Source organism: Alosa sapidissima, chromosome 7 (genome assembly GCF_018492685.1).
Source record: "Alosa sapidissima isolate fAloSap1 chromosome 7, fAloSap1.pri, whole genome shotgun sequence".
NCBI lineage: Eukaryota > Metazoa > Chordata > Actinopteri > Clupeiformes > Clupeidae > Alosa > Alosa sapidissima.
In genome coordinates, this window is record NC_055963.1 from 1,767,501 (window position 1) to 1,784,602 (window position 17,102).

Below are 17,102 nucleotides of genomic sequence, written 5' to 3' on the forward strand. Positions count from 1 at the left end.
TTCGCGGCATCAGCTGGGTAAGCTGTCACTCTTCAATCAGTCTGCTTCAAGTTTGTGAGACAGTAAGAGTGAAGGAGGGAGGGGCTTAGATATGTTTATCTCCTTCTATCGCACAGACCAGAGCAGTGTCTTCAAAACCCTGATGTTTGCGAGCAATATAGATTAGTTTGAGAAAAGTAAGCTATGGAAGTTATGGTCTAAATGTTCCCAACATTACTGCCCTGCTGTGGATATTTCTTGATGATAGAATACCAGCCTTGAGTCTTTAAATTCTCTGTGAAAACTTTCACTTGTATTGACTATAGTATGAACTTGATACACTCACAGGGCAAGCAGCTACAGTTTTACCCATAGAGCAGCTAAAAGGCACGGAAGGCAATGACATTTATTGGAAACATCATGGCTACCCACTACACTCACACACACACACACACACATACTTTTGCTTTGTTTTCCTGACTGCCCAACGAGTGTAGAATTTGAGGAGGAGTGTGGTGTCGGTGTGTGGGAACTACAGGGGCCGAGATGTGAGTTGAGGACGAGGGGGAGGGTGGGAGGGGCAGGAGGGTGGAGGGAGGGTAGGGACACCAGTGCAACATGTGCCTCCACACGGCTCACTAATGTGCCTCCACACGGCTCACTGATGTGCCTCCACACGGCTCACTGATGGGGCTCCACACGGCTCACTGATGGGGCTCCACACGGCTCACTGATGTGCCTCCACACCACGGCTCACTGATGGGGCTCCACACGGCTCACTGATGGGGCTCCACACGGCTCACTGATGGGGCTCCACTCTACGGGGAGGGGGCTCGTGGTCCGCACAGCGCTATTGTCTCCGTGTGGGTGTGGGTGCAGCGGAAGTGTGCGGAGAGTTGTTCTTCTGCCCCTGCAGGAGCCTGGTTAATAATAGCATATTGTGTATTGGCCTCCTCTCGACTCTGGAGTAAACTAAGAAGAGGGAGAAAGGGCAGCTCCTTAGCCACAGGAAGACCTAGATGACCGCACTTCTCATTCTCTGCTATATTTGTCCTGTCTTGACCAGACGCACACGTGCATGTACATTCCCTTCACACACAAACAATCAGAGACACCCACACACACATAAACAATCAGAGACACACACACACACACACACACACACACAAACAATCAGAGACACACACACACACACACACACACACATGAACAAGGAGAGTCATCAGCACTGGACACTGAGCTACTGTGTCTATCAGTGTGTGTAGGGGGCCAGTGATGTGAGGCTGCGCTGGTGATGGTCAGAACTCAGTCAGTTGTGTTGTGTACTCCCAGTGCTACTGGTCACTGGTCATTTGCCTGCTCATTAGATAGATAGATAGATAGATAGATACTTTATTGATCCCCAAGGGGAAATTCAAATTCAATTACAGGCGCCCTCACAGTTTACACACCAGAGTGGAGCAAGCTGAGCAAACAGAGTTGGTCACAGTTGATCACAGTTGATCACCGTCATGTTACTGTTACAAACCCAGTTGGCACCTCAAGAGACGGCTTGGCTAATTACTGCAGGAATATTTCAAACGTCACGTCGTCACCCTGGACCGTCATGTTGGGCCGCCTGGTCGTTCTCATCAAGGCCACTTCAAACATGCGCAGAACAAAAGCACTAGGTCTATTTGAAGCAGCCTCACGCTGGGCACTAATTCCACATTGGGAATGGGACGTCTGGGGGGGCTCCAGGCGGCTGGTGGTCACTAAGACCTTAAGATGGGGGCCTCAGGGTCAGTGCCTCGGCATTCCAGCACTGTGGGCGATGACATCGGGAGGTAAACCAGGAATAGACCGAAATACCACACGGTCATTAGGGGCAGCTAGTACAGATGAGAGGGACGTTGTTGATGTCAGGCATGTCCACCGCCACGGCACGGCACGGCACGCCACGCCCCTGTCTAGGCCACGCAACGCCACGCCACTCCTCGCCACGCCACTCCACGCCACTCCTCGCCACGCCACGCCACGCCACGCCCCTGTCTAGGCCACTCCACGCCACTCCTCGCCACGCCACGCCACGCCCCTGTCTAGGCCACGCCACGCCACTCCTCGCCACGCCACTCCTCGCCACGCCACGCCACGCCCCTGTCTGGGCAATGCCACGCCACTCCACTCCTCGCCACGCCACTCCTCGCCACGCCACGCCACGCCACGCCACTCCTCGCCACGCCACGCCACTCCACTCCTCGCCACGCCACTCCTCGCCACGCCACGCCACGCCACGCCACGCCACGCCACGCCACGCCTCGCCACGCCACGCCACGCCACAGTACTCCCCACCACCCCATGCCACGCCCCTGTCTAGGCCACAGTCCAATGTCCAGTGCCTATTTTTACAGTGTGTTGGCATAGAGAAAAAAAACACAAGAGTGCTTTAGAGACCAGTGCTGGTGGACTTCTGCTTTTTTTGACCTGTTGGCCAGTGCCACAGCTAGAGGTTGTTCTAAGGTGCGTCATGTTTGAGAATTAGCAGCGAATCAGCAAGATCCAAATGTCCCGCTGCCTGTTTTTTTGTCTCACCAATCAGAAGTAATATTGTGTACCCTCTGGCTCCCTGGGCACATGTGACCATGCAGGAACACGTTGGCACAGTTTACTCAGTTTACTCAGTTTACTAAATTTACTCAGTCAACAGAACGAGAGGGCGGAGAGCTCTCACCTTCACACGCTTCAATGCCCCGGAGTGGAGGTGGCTGTGTGGATGTGTGTGTGTGTGTGTGTGTGTGTGTGTGTGTTAAAGAGAGGCAAAGGTCCATCTCAAGCCTATGGCCCCTAAAGTGTGTGTCTTAGGTATCCCTGGGCCCCTGTGTCCTTTAACTCTGAAGTGGTTGAGAGTGTCACACAAACACAACAAGCACAAATGTTCGCACATCTGTAGAAATTAGACATATGGATGGGTAGTAGAAATGAGACAAATGAGACGTGGATGTGCAGTAACAATGAGACGTATGGATGTGCAGTAGAAATGAGACGTATGGATGTGCAGTAGAAATGAGACATATGGATGGGTAGTAGAAATGAGACAAATGAGACGTATGGATGCGCAGAAGAAATGAGACATATAGAAATGAGACGTATGGATGTGCAGTAGAAATGAGACGTATGGATGTGCAGCAGAAATGAGACATATAGAAATGAGACGTATGGATGTGCAGTACAAATGAGACGTATGGATGTGCAGTAGAAATGAGACGTATGGATGTGCAGCAGAAATGAGACATATAGAAATGAGACTTATGGATGTGCAGTAGAAATGAGTAATTATTTCCACCCTAGAGAGATGAGAACATTGTAAATGTTATTAAAAAGTGTCTTATTGACATCACAGTGTATTTCAGAACACAAACATTAGCCGAACATTGCCTAAAAGTTCATTATTTTGTGACATGCTCGTGCATGGTTTCGTCGTTTGATTTATTGCATTTTTTGCTGATTCTCGTCTGTTAAGTTTGCTAAAAACACAGATGTGCATAACAAATGTCAGAGTCCAAATGTCTGAGACCAAGTGTTCTGCAGACAGCACCTGCCCTCCATGCTGGCCTTGCCAGAAGATGTTACACTTCATCCAGACACACACACACACACACACACACACACACACACACACACACACACACACACATACACACACACACTTCATCCAGACTCCTGAAATCCAGCTTCACTCACAGATTCAAACCGTGGCAGTCGTCCACTCGTGCAGCAGGGAGTTTTTGCCCAAGTGGTTTGTGCATTGTGTGGAGTGGTGGCCAGCACAGGCCTTGAGCGCGGCACCGACCCCGCGGGCAGGAGATTGGCCACTCGAGAGCCCAGTTCTCATTCACACTTCGGTGCCCAATCAAGCGGCTGAAGTGCTTGAGCGTTGTTTGCAGCGCTTCATCAGCGGTGTTTTGCAGCGCTTAAGTGGCCGTGGGCTGGCAAGAGAACTGGTCTCAGTGGAGCTGCAGTGAAACTGCAAACATGCTCTGAACAAATGCTGTTTTCAGCGTAACTGCCTTAAATGATAAGGATAGAGCTAGGTTTTTTTTTATATGCTTCTGTTGAAGGAAAGAAAACTTGGTTTTGGTTTTCAACCAAGTTAGGTATCATCCATCCTTTCCTGGATTTTTTGCAGGTCAGTCTGAGAATCTGAGAGTATGTGGTGGAAGGCATAGCGGTCAGTGGTCGAGCTATATCAGTTCTCATGACGTTCAAATGTGTCGGGAAATGTTGTTGCTCGTTGAGGTATACATCTGGAGTATTTCCTTTGCTCAAGTTCAACTCATGATCATGTTTGATGGAAAATCTGGCCTATATTTCAGATATCCACCAATTTCTATTAAAATTAGAATAATTCAGCTCTTTTTAAAATATTTTCAATACATTTGTAAGATATTGCAGAATGCCTTAGTGTTAACAGGCTGTGTAGAAGTGTTGTAATGTTAAAATGAGACATAATTTTGTGGGTGAAAAAGTTGCATTCCAGCATAATCACATATTTTGAAGCAAACATCTGATTGTAAATTTGTAGATAAAAAGTGCTTTTTGCATGTCTGTTCTCATCTTGTACTTCTACGTTTCAGTTGATTTAATCTCACAACTAGTCAAGCCGGTTGTGTTGATACACCTTAAAGGAAAAGTCCCAGACAGTCTCTTATGTGTTTTCTCGCAGTTACTCTTCATTCTAAAACTGATAGTTCCGGTCCTTGATTGTGATTGGCTGAATCAAGTTCGATGCCGTTGTAAAATCCAGCATAAACATACACCTTGACCGCATTTCATTCTATATTACTGCGCTACCATAACTTGATACAAAAGTTTAAGTAGCTGTGTCTCAACGTTGCTTGGCAACCATTCAGATAGAGGAAATATATTCCTTGGCGGAAGAATGATTATCTAGGAAATAGGAATAACTCGTTATATTTCTAGTTGCTGTGCCTTTACTTTATGAAACTTTGCCAGGTATTTAGAGTAACAGTTTTAGAAAAGCAATAAGCCACTCAATAAGTCCGTAGGTTACACTGATTCTCCGCTAGCGCGTCTTGCCTAACAACGCCCCTTAGCTGTTGTAGAATCAGCGTAACCTACGGCCTCTCGGGGCTTATTGCTTAATTAATTAATTTCCCATCTTGCTCAATGTAATTTTTGTCCTGCAGTAATTTCATTAACTTTATCTATGGTATGCAGAAGAAGTTCCACTCAGATTCCTGTCTGCATCTCGGTGTAATACTGTATTTGGACCCAAATGCACACACACACACACACACATTCACTCACACACTCTCACACACACACAGACACTCACTCACACACATGCACGCACGCACGCACCGCACCGCACGCACACACACACACACACACACACACACACACACACACACACACACACACACACACACACACACACACACACACTCACTCACTCACTCACACACACACACACACACACACACACACACACACACACTGTGTTTTGAACTCAAATGAGATTCTAATGAGCTGACGGCAGGTGCTGGGTTATGGAGAGTCCATTCCTCAGATGCCATTCTGTGTGTGTGTGTGTGTGTGTGTGTGTGTGTGTGTGTGTGTGAGTGTGTGTGTGTGTGTGTGTTCCTTTTTTGTTCTGAGCTCCATCAACCGTCACTAATTAGACCCTAAATATATTGGACATTAGGAGACAAATTGACAAGGTGATTTATTTTTACGGAGAGAATGTGCAGGGCGGGCAGTCATACAGTCATATTTTGTACCGCTATACGGTGCCATCTCATATTCCTCAGTAATTTGAGGTCCATAGTAGGTTGAGCTATTGTTCATGTTGAGGTTGAGCATTACTTTCAAACGCATTGTTTGTGTGTGTGTGTGTGTGTGAGTGAGTGTGTGTGTGTGTGAGCATTGTTTTCAAAGCATTGCACCAGACCAGTTGTCATTAGCATAGGTCACTGTTATGCACTGTGTTTCCAAAGCTACACGTCGATCTAAATCTCATCAGCTCCTTTAGACCAACGTGGCTGCAGTAATATCTTATAGCGCTACATAGCCCTGTAGCTGCAGTAATATCTTATAGCGCTACGTAGCCCTATACTTCATTCAAAAGTGAAAGCAGAAGGTTGATCAGCTGTGTTCTAAAGAATGTTTGATTCAAGTTCAGCATGTGTTGTTGCGAACTATTTGTTTCTCAGCAAATGCCACGATGAACGGTAACAAATAGGCTAGGCTATGTAGGCTAAAGTCACATCGTGGGGAGTTTATTATTTCGTTTTGGCAAGTAGCCGTGTAATAAGCGGGATAATGTATAGAACGCCGGTCATTATTGGAAAAATAAGTCCCTTCAGGGCGGAACAAGACCCCTCCGCTGTGCATTGGGATCTGGTTCGCCCTGTCGGGACTTATTTTCCCAATAATGACCGGCGTTCTATACATTATCCCTTACATAGCGCTACATAGCCCTGTGGCTGCTGTAATGCCTTCTTTAAATAGCGTTACATAGAGCCTAATATTAAGTATTGTGGGCCTGCAATGACAATGTCTGAGACTTCATTCTCCATATTACTGTATAAGTCATTGTAACATAAAAATGAGTTTGACGTTGTTTGATGCTTATTTTGACATAACTGCATTGTGCTAATACTATACCGAAACATGGTGTGGAATTCTTGCATTTGCAGAGGTGACTGGCTCCTGTGTGTGTGTGTGTTGCATGTCCAGTTCTAGAGGTGACTGGCATCTGTGTGTGTGTGTGTGTTGGATGTCCAGTTCTAGAGGTGACTGGCATCTGTGTGTGTGTGTGTGTTGGATGTCCAGTTCTAGAGGTGACTGGCATCTGTGTGTGTGTGTGTGTGTGTGTTGCATGTCCAGTTCTAGAGGTCACTGGCATCTGTGTGTGTGTGTGTGTTGGATGTCCAGTTCTAGAGGTGACTGGCATCTGTGTGTGTGTGTGTGTTGGATGTCCAGTTCTAGAGGTCACTGGCACTTTATCAGTTTCTAATGTCTCCCTCACAGCACTTGCAGTGTCCTTCTTTGCATTTCATTTCACTCTTGACCTTAAAGGAGCTAAATAACACCAGTGCTCTGTTAAAGGACTCCTGGTGAATATGAATCTGATTGTGCGCTTTGTTAAAGGACTCCTGCTAAATAACACCAGTGCTCTGTTAAAGGACCCCTGCTAAATAACACCAGTGCTCTCTGTTAAAGGACTCCTGGTGAATATGAATCTGATTGTGTGCTAGGGCTTTGACTTTTGCCCAAAAATCATATTCGAAGTTCGTTTGTTTATTAATATTAAAATTCAAATATATTCAAATATGTATTTATAATATTTTAACCATTATATGTCTTCAGTAAGACCGATATTGGTATCAAACTTAAGTTCTATATGTTCTGTCCACCAGAGGGCAGTGTGTCAGTCAATGTCAATAGACTACGTGCACGAAAGGCTGAGTATTTATGCGTGTGTTAAAATTGTTATTATTGAGCATAGGGCTGGGCGATAAAACGATAGCGATATGTATCGCAATAGACATGTAATCGATATCAATAAAAAATATGTTTGATAGAACATTCAGTAAGCATTGTAGTATGTGCAACTCTACCAGAGTAGGCGATAGAAGTAGGCCTACCTCAACACACTCTCCTTGCCCCGTGCGCTCTCTCTCGCAGGCTATTGTTCCGGACCGGAAGACTAGAGCAAAGGACAGAACTTGTTTACCGAAGATGTACTTTCATTGGCTAACCGCCTCGCGTTAACCGCTCTCATTTGCATAAAGTTCAGCCGAGCCCAACTTCTTGACGCGCCGCCTCTGTTCGAATGGCCGCGCCGCCTTCCCAAAGTGTATTGCGGAAACTTAAACCACGCCTTGCCGCTCTCCATAGGAAATCAATGGGCTATGTGCAGCGCGGTGGGCTTTGCCGCGATAATGGACACGAGCCGTCTCTCCCTCTCAACAGGCGCATCCCTCCTCAGCATGCACATGTAATCCAAACATTAATCGTGCAAGACGACTGGCTAAATTGCTATTAAATCCGGTTAGCATCATTAGCACACTGCACGAATTTGTTCAAAACTGTTGCATTCAAATTGACTGCTAAATTCTAATCATCTCAATCCCGATGCAAATGGAAAAGTATTCCAAGACTCAAACGGGCCTGTCACAAGGAGAAAAAGTATTCATTTGAAACTTAAACACACGTGGGGAAACTGAACAGTCTAACCAGTAGACTATAGCAAATTAAAGGAGAATTCCGGTGTGATATTGACCTAAAGTGTATCGAAACATGATACCGAGTGTGAACGTATGTCTCATAGCCCATCTCGGCTTGTCCCCTGCACTCCAAAATCTGGCGCTAGTTAGCCGATGCTACCAACATCTTTTTCAATAGTGGTGCTTCGGCATCGGGCTAGCCATGCAAATAAATCACTGTTTTACACCCATTTACGAGGCTCAATGTATCTCCACACTTCATTGGTAGACTTCCTAGGGCCCTGACATTTAAAACGAGACATTGAGAACTTTGAAAAAGCACTGGTAGTTTACTTACAAGACGATTTATACAGACAGTATCTTCACGAAGTTTAGCGTTTGCAGCCATCTTGAATTTAGTCACGATAAGTCGAGCAACGAGTAAGAATGAACAGCTATGATAAGGGATCAGATTCCAAAAATAATTCAGTGGAAATGCATGGATTCCAGTTGCTGCTACTGGAAGAAACTGGAATCCATGCATTTCCACTGAATTATTTTTGGAATCTGATCCCTTATCATACCTGTTCATTCTTACTCGTTGCTCGACTTATCGTGACTAAATTCAAGATGGCTGCAAACGTTAAACTTCGTGAAGATACTGTCTGTATAAATCGTCTTGTAAGTAAACTACCAGTGCTTTTTCAAAGTTCTCAATGTCTCGTTTTAAATGTCAGGGCCCTAGGAAGTCTACCAATGAAGTGTGGAGATACATTGAGCCTCGTAAATGGGTGTAAAACAGTGATTTATTTGCATGGCTAGCCCGATGCCGAAGCACCACTACTGAAAAAGTTGTTGGTAGCATCGGCTAACTAGCGCCAGATTTTGGAGTGCAGGGGACAAGTCGAGATGGGCTATGAGACATACGTTCACACTCGGTATCATGTTTCAATACACTTTAGGTCAATATCACACCGGAATTCTCCTTTAAGCTAACGTTACTTTGTTTACAATATTTCCAGACTTCAACCAGTGCTGCTTTTCATTCAGACTTATCTGCACATTTATTTATTTGAGTGTTTTTCATGATTGTGTTGCCATTTCTTTTCCCTGTTTGCTTTGATTGATAACTGAGGTGATTAAAATCAGAGGAAGGTTAAGTTTAAAATAAAAGTGTCTATTATGTCTATGTGGGAACTCACTAAGCATGAACCAGCCAGGATGCTAACGTCACCTACAGGAGCCCAGATGACCAATAATAGCCTTGCTAATGAGCTCACGATTTTACTTCACCAGGCGTGAAAAAAACCTCGGAATCTGAATTGAAAACAACGTTTACAACCAAATACATTTACAAAAAATTATCTCCATAGGCTACAGGTTTAAATATTAAGAGATCCCTAAAATTTGTTCGAATATCTTTAATTTTTAAAATAATCGAATTATATTCGAATAATGAAGTTCGGAGTCAAAGCCCTATTGTGCACTCTGTTAAAGGACTGCTGGTGAATATAAATCTGACTGTGCGCTCTGTTAAAGGACTCCTGCTGAATATGAATCTGACTGTGCGCTCTGTTAAAGGACTCCTGCTGAATATGAATCTGACTGTGCGCTCATCTGTCTCCCTCTTTCTCTCTCTCCTCCAGACCCCTTTGCCAGACGCCCTGGACACAAAGGACACCATGAAGCAGGTAGTGGGCGTGGAGGCCTCTCTTCTCCATCATGTTCAGAAGTACTGATTCAGGTTCCCAGGCTCCGCAGGGAAAATAGTGGAGTTTAATGATAAATAAAAACAATTCAAACCAGAGACATTTGAAAAAATATGAAATGTATAATTATGATGTTGATGAATAGATAGGAATCCTCTATGTATGAGTGTGTTGTGTGTGTGTGAGTGTGATGTATGTGAGTGTGTTGTGTGTGTGAGTGTGTTGTGTGTGTGCGTGTTGTGCTTGTGAGTGTGTTGTGTGTGAGTGTGATGTGTGTGAGTGTGTTGTGTGTGTGAGTGTGATGTGTGTGAGTATGTTGTGTGCGAATGTGACGGCCTCGTGCTGATGCAGTGTGTGTGTGTGTGTGTGTGTGTGTGTCGTCTGGGCAGCAATAAGGGGCTTGGCTCCCTAGCGTTCCCAGCGTAGTCCAACATGCTGTAAAGTGGGATACACAACGTCTCCTTCATTCTTCACTCTCATGGCATCTTCTTGCAAAACAATCAGTGTGTTCACGGAGCAATGCTGAGAAGCATGAAAAGTGGTCATCTCTCTCTCTCTCTCTCCCCATCTCTCTCTCTCTCTAACCCTCTTCTTCCCCCCTCTCTCTATCTCTCTCTCTCTCCATCCCCCCCTCTCTCTATCTCTCTCCATATTTCTCTATCTCTCTCTCTCTCCCCCTTCTCTCTCTATCTCTCCCCCCTCCCTCTCTCTACCCCCCTCTCTCTCTATCTCTCCCCCCTCCCTCTCTCTCTCTATCTCTCTCTCTATCCCCCCCTCTCTCTCTATCTCTCTCTCTCTCTGCCCCTCTCTCTATCTCTCTCTCTCTCTCTGTGTAGTCCTGTGGGCGCAGCTTCTGAGTAGTGTTAGCTCCTTCATCACAAGATGCCTTCCTTCGCTGCAGGGTCATGTGATGTGCTAATAACTGAGTGTTTGGGAGAAGAAGGAATGCTGTGTTCCATGTGTGTCCCACACCGTACTGTATGTTAAATGTTAAACTCTGTGTCTTCATCAACCAAGTCTGTCACAGCTCTATGATAGTACTGAGCAATTCTGACATGTAATGACATTACAGTAATGACATGATTTCCCTCATAAACTCTCTCTCTCTTGTCCTCTGCATATCTTAGTTGTTCCTGTTTCCAACTTAAAGGGACACCAGGCAAGCCTGATGCTTTTTCTCTTTGAAACTCCCCCTCGCTCGGTCTGAAGCTCTTTTCCTTTTCTTTGCATCTTCCGTCAAGTGTTTTCGGTGCTTCTTCGCCGGCTCTGCCATTATACACACATTTGCAACAATCGCTAGCGTTTCGTTAGCCTGCCTCTGTGCTGTAAACTGATCCTGCTTTGGTCGGCGGGTAGGATACACCGAACCTATGTGGGAAATTCTTCCTACAGGCAGTAGGGGTGGGCGAGAGAACCTTCATTCGCCCCGTAATGAGTCATTTAACCATATACCGACTTAAGAAGATGATTAATTAACACGAAAACGTTGCCTTTAAGGAGTGATTTACTTGCCCAAGCAATTAATAACTTGAGGAGTGATTTCCTTGCCCAAGTAATTAATAACTTGAGGAGTGATATACTTGCCCAGTAAAAGAGTAGTGTAACTCAAAGGGCTTGTTCAGAGCCTCCTCGTCTGGCCTCCCAGAGTTGCAGCGCTGGCAAACTCCACAACTGCTGAACTTGTTCTTTTACTGTGTTAATAACCCACATGCTGTCGGGGGCAGTCTTCAAACACATATTAAACACATGCACACACACACATACACACACACTGACAGAAACACACATGCACACACACACACACACACTGACAGAAGCACACACACACACACACTGACAGAAGCACACACACACACACACACTGACCCAAGCACACATTCCAAGACTGGTAGGCAGAAGGAACGTCACAAGGAGTCTAAAGGGCACTACTCAGCCCTGTAGCCCTAACTGCTCAAACGACCCCCCCACCACACACACACCCTCTCCAAACACACCCCTACCCAACCCAATCCCCCCTCCCACACACACACACACACACACACACACACCCTACCCAACCCTACCCCTTGTTGTGTGGCTTATCCCCATTTCTTAGAGCTGCCCATCACAAAGCCGTACACCTCCTGAACTGAACTCTATAGCCTAGAGGACCAGACTTCACACTAAAATGAACTCCATTTAGTTTTCATTGAATCAAGAGCTCTCCTGCTGTGGTGCTGCAAAACGTATTCTCAGCACAGTAATAATCCCCACAACATTAACTGTAGTTATTTTCCGATGACCTTCAGATGTACAATTGTGTTTAGTTAAATGCCTTGGCTTTCAAATGCCTTTTCCCTTCAACTCAAAGCCAGCCAGTCCTGGAGTAGACATAGGCCCCTGAGTGTTGTGTTGTGTTGTGTTGTGTTTTGTTCGTCTGTTCCAGGAGCCAGCTGAGGTATTTTGGACTCTCTTGGCTAACGGGGAGAACTGCAGTAGCGGCGGCGTGTTCCGGAAGGCTGGCCGACCTTATCAGCTCTGTGTTTTCCTGTGATTTTGTAGCAGCAAAGCTGCAGCCACTTTCAGAGACGCGATCTGTATTGTTGCCAAGGTGACGCAAGAACAGGAGGCAGGAGGCAACTTGTAGTGGTTTTCAGGTAGCCTGCTGAGCTGTCACCCTTCAAGGCTGTCCTGTTAGGGCTCTGTCCTGTCCTGTTACAATATGGAGGGTTCTGTCCTGTTACAATATGGAGGGCTCTGTCCTGTCCTGTTACAATATGGAGGGCTCTGTCCTGTCCTGTTACAATATGGAGGGTTCTGTCCTGTTACAATATGGAGGGTTCTGTACTCTCCTGTTACAGTATGGAGGGCTCTGTCCTGTTACAATATGGAGGGCTCTGTCCTGTCCTGTTACAATATGGAGGGCTCTGTCCTGTCCTGTTACAATATGGAGGGTTCTGTCCTGTTACAATATGGAGGGTTCTGTACTCTCCTGTTACAGTATGGAGGGCTCTGTCCTGTTATAATATGGAGGGCTCTGTCCTGTCCTGTCCTGTTACAATATGGAGGGCTCTGTCCTGTTATAATATGGAGGACTCTGTCCTGTTATAATATGGAGGGCTCTGTCCTCTCCTGTTACAGTATGGAGGGTTCTGTACTCTCCTGTTACAGTATGGAGGGCTCTGTCCTGTTACAATATGGAGGGTTCTGTCCTGTTACAGTATGGAGGGTTCTGTCCTGTTCTTTTACAGTATGGAGGGTTCTGTCCTCTCCTGTTACAGTATGGAGGGTTCTGTCCTGTTACAATATGGAGGGTTCTGTCCTGTTACAATATGGAGGGTTCTGTCGTCTCCTGTTACAATATGGAGGGTTCTGTACTCTCCTGTTACAGTATGGAGGGTTCTGTCCTGTTCTGTTACAATATGGAGGGTTCTGTCCTCTCCTGTTACAGTATGGAGGGTTCTGTCGTCTCCTGTTACAATATGGATGGCTCGAGGTGGGTCGGTACTCACCAGTGCGCAGTCCTGGCACTTCTACATTTTACTCTTAAGCCGCCTTCACTGCCGCGTGTTACTGGCGAACACATCAAATTTAATGAAGCATTTGGGAACACACTGACAACTTGTATAAGTATAGTATACTGTAAGTATATATACTTTTTCGATCCCATGAGGGAAATTTGGTCTCTGCATTTTAACCCAATCGGTGAATTAGTGAAACACAAACAGCACACAGTGAAGTGAAGCACACACTAATCCTGGCGCAGTGAGCTGCCTGCTACATCGGCGGCGCCATGACCTGGCAGTGTGTGCATCTGTAGTCATTGTAACATTTAATGTCTAAACATCAGATATGGCAAGCCATATGCAATTAGAATTATGCCTAGAAGCAATGAAACTACAGATATTGGTAATAAAGTGAAAATATAGTTAAATGTACAATACTGTCTTATCAATTGAAAAAAACAATTTAATGTTTTCACCCATTGGTTTGGGCATTTTGTTCCCTTTATGTTAATCTCTGAGTACACCAGGATGCTTTATTTACATGTTAAAATCCCTACATTTCTACTGGGGGATGCCCCCAGACCCCCCTACAGGCTGTTCCAGCCTTTCTCATTTTGCAGGTCTGTAAATAGGCCTTAGCAGTAAGCACACTTTGATTCAGCACCAATAGCTCTTAGTATATTTTATTCACTGTAAAAATGAAGACTATAATGTACACATAGCCGATACCTGTGGTCAGTGTGTGTGTATAGTGTTGTACACACATAGCCGTTGTCTTGTGGTCAGTGTGTGTGTAGTGTTGTACACACATAGCTGTTGTCTTGTGGTCAGTGTGTGTGTAGTGTTGTACACACATAGCCGATACCTGTGCTCAGTGTGTGTGTAGTGTTGGAGTGTCACCATGCGCTGGTGAGAGCTCTCGGCTGCCCACGGCCGGCCGGCCTGCCTCCACTGAGTTCTGTTTCTCTGTAGCGAAGGCTGCAGGCCTCCCACGGGGGTCACGCGCAGGTCGAGCGTGTTGATTCGCCCACGTGGACAGCCCAGCCCGAGCAGCACACACACTCCGGGAGGTGTCCTCATCAACACACACACACTTCCTGCTCAACAGCACACACACTCCCTCCTCAACACACACACACTCCCTCCTTAGCAGCACAGCACACACACTTCCTCCTCCACACACACACTTCCTCCTAAACACACACACTCCCTCCTAAACACACACACTTCCTCCTCAACACACACACACTTCCTCCTCAACACACACACACTCCCTCCTCAACACACACACACTTCGTCCTCCACACACACTCACTTCCTCCTCAACACACACACACTCCCTCCTCCACACACACACACACACACACACTTTCTCCTTCACACACACACTTCCTCCTCCACACACATACACACAAACTTCCTCCTCCACACACACACACACTTCCTCCTCCACAGGATGGAGCCCAAATGAAAGGATCCAACATGATCAATACAGAAGCTCTGGTCACTCATGGGATGATTTGTTTTTCTGGCCGATGATATTGTTGTTGATTTTTTCGTCCTCAAACAGAGCATTCCATGCAAAAGGAAAACAAAATGTGTTGACACAAGCCTGACTCTTTAGAGACAGTTGTCCAAAATAACCCACAGAAATAAAAACATCTTGTGGGAACTGGGATATTTTGCAATGGGTGACTGATTATGATTTCCTTTATTTAGGTCAGCTTCATGCCTAGTGTGCTAACGTGCAGGTCAGCTTCATGCCTAGTATGCTAACGTGTTGTTTAGGTCAGCTTCATGCCTAGTGTGCTAACGTGCAGGTCAGCTTCATGCCTAGTGTGCTAACGTGTCGTGCAGGTCAGCTTCATGCCTAGTGTGCTAACGTGTCGTGCAGGTCAGCTTCATGCATAGTGTGCTAACATGCAGGTCAGCTTCATGCCTAGTGTGCTAACGTGTTGTGCAGGTCAGCTTCATGCCTAGTGTGCTAACGTGTCGTGCAGGTCAGCTTCATGCCTAGTGTGCTAACGTGCAGGTTAGCTTCATGCCTAGTGTGCTAACGTGCAGGTCAGCTTCATGCCTAGTGTGCTAACGTGTCGTGCAGGTCAGCTTCATGCCTAGTGTGGTAATGTGCAGGTCAGCTTCATGCCTATTGTGCTAACGTGCAGGTCAGCTTCATGCCTAGTGTGCTAACGTGCAGGTCAGCTTCATGTCTAGTGTGGTAACGTGTCGTGCAGGTTAGCTTCATGCCTAGTGTGCTAACGTGCAGGTCAGCTTCATGCCTAGTGTGCTAACGTGCAGGTCAGCTTCAGGCCTAGTGTGGTAAGTAGGGCTGGTGTAACGGAGGCGAACTGAGCTAGCGTGCTAGTTGCCCGTGTAAATCCTCACAGCCCTAACCTTAAGAACACTTCTAACCACTGAGTTGGAAGCCTGGGCTTTTAGCTCAGTGGTTAGAGCGTTCGACTCCCATGCCGGTGTGTGTTGAGGTGGCGGGTTCGAGGGCCGTGAGCGGCGGATGAATTACAACCTCTGTTACACTGGGCGATAAAACGATAGCGACATGTATCGCAATAGACATGTAATCGATATCAATAAAAAATATGTTTGATAGAACATTCGATAATTAAAAGCAACACACACCTCCCGCCTTACGTTGTCCATAAATAAACAGGCTAAATATATCTTGCATTGTAGTATGTGCAACTCTACCAGAGTAGGGATAGAAGTAGGCCTACCTCAACACAGACTCTCAATGAGTCCTTGCCCCGTGCTCTCTCTCCCTCTCAACAGGCGCATCCCTCCTCAGGATGCACATGTAATCCAAAGAATTCACAATCGTGCAAGACTACTGGCTAAATTGGTATTAAATCCGGTTAGCATCATTAGTACGATGCACAAATTTGTTCAAAACTGTTGCATTCAAAGCTGCTAAGTTCTAATCATCTCAATCCCGATGCAAATGGAAAAGTATTTTTCAAGACTGAAACGGACCTGTCCCAAGGAGAAAAAGTATTCATTTGAAACATAAACACATGTGGGGAAACTGAACAGTCTAACCAGTAGACTATGATAAACTAGCAAATTAAGCTACTTTTACAATAATTCCAGGCTTCAACTAGTGCTGCTTTTCATTCAGACTTATGTGTACATTTATTTATTTGAGTGTTTTTCATGATTGTGTTGCTATTTCTTTTCCCTGTTTGCTTTGATTGATAACTGAGGTGATTAAAATCAGAGGAAGGTTAAGTTTTTTTCTTCTGGTCCTTATCTGAAATAGATTAAAAAATCAATAATTATCGATATCGCCTGATATAGAAATACTTATATCGTGATACAGTTTTCAGCCATATCACCCAGCCCTAGTGGTAACGTGTTGTGCCGTGTCGTTGCTGTGCTGAACCCATAATGATGCCCCGTGGGGCCAGAGTTAAGAGCTTGTTAACGGTGCTGGTGCTAACAGTGTCCTACATCCTGCTTTCAATCTCCTTTGGCACAGCACCAGTCAGTCTCACAACAATAGTCTCACATGTCACATGACCTGCATGCATTCAGCAAGAGCCGTGTCTCTCAAACAGGACACCGTAGACACCTCACAGAGTCGCAGGGCCCCAGGGCACCCTGACGGGGCTGACTGGGCTGTTCCAGGGCACTTGTGACTGGGCTGTTTTGTTGCGCGTTTGACTCCGCAAATAGAGAGCTCTCTGAGTTTGTTTGTGAACAAA

At 45.9% G+C, this 17,102-nt stretch overlaps 1 protein-coding gene across 10 annotated transcripts in view; it reads left to right on the top strand.

Annotated features, from left to right (window-relative positions):
* Positions 1-17,102, top strand: part of rapgef3 (Rap guanine nucleotide exchange factor (GEF) 3) — a 50,169-nt gene that overhangs the window by 12,090 nt on the left and 20,977 nt on the right. For 6 of the 10 annotated variants that reach the window (XM_042099467.1, XM_042099461.1, XM_042099463.1 and 3 more), the window contains one exon: positions 9,836-9,880. In XM_042099467.1, the coding sequence (XP_041955401.1) occupies positions 9,836-9,880 (45 nt within the window). Of the gene's footprint in view, positions 18-9,835; positions 9,881-11,918; positions 12,535-17,102 lie in introns of those variants that run through there. The other 4 variants (XM_042099464.1, XM_042099465.1, XM_042099466.1 and 1 more) reach the window with 2 other exon arrangements.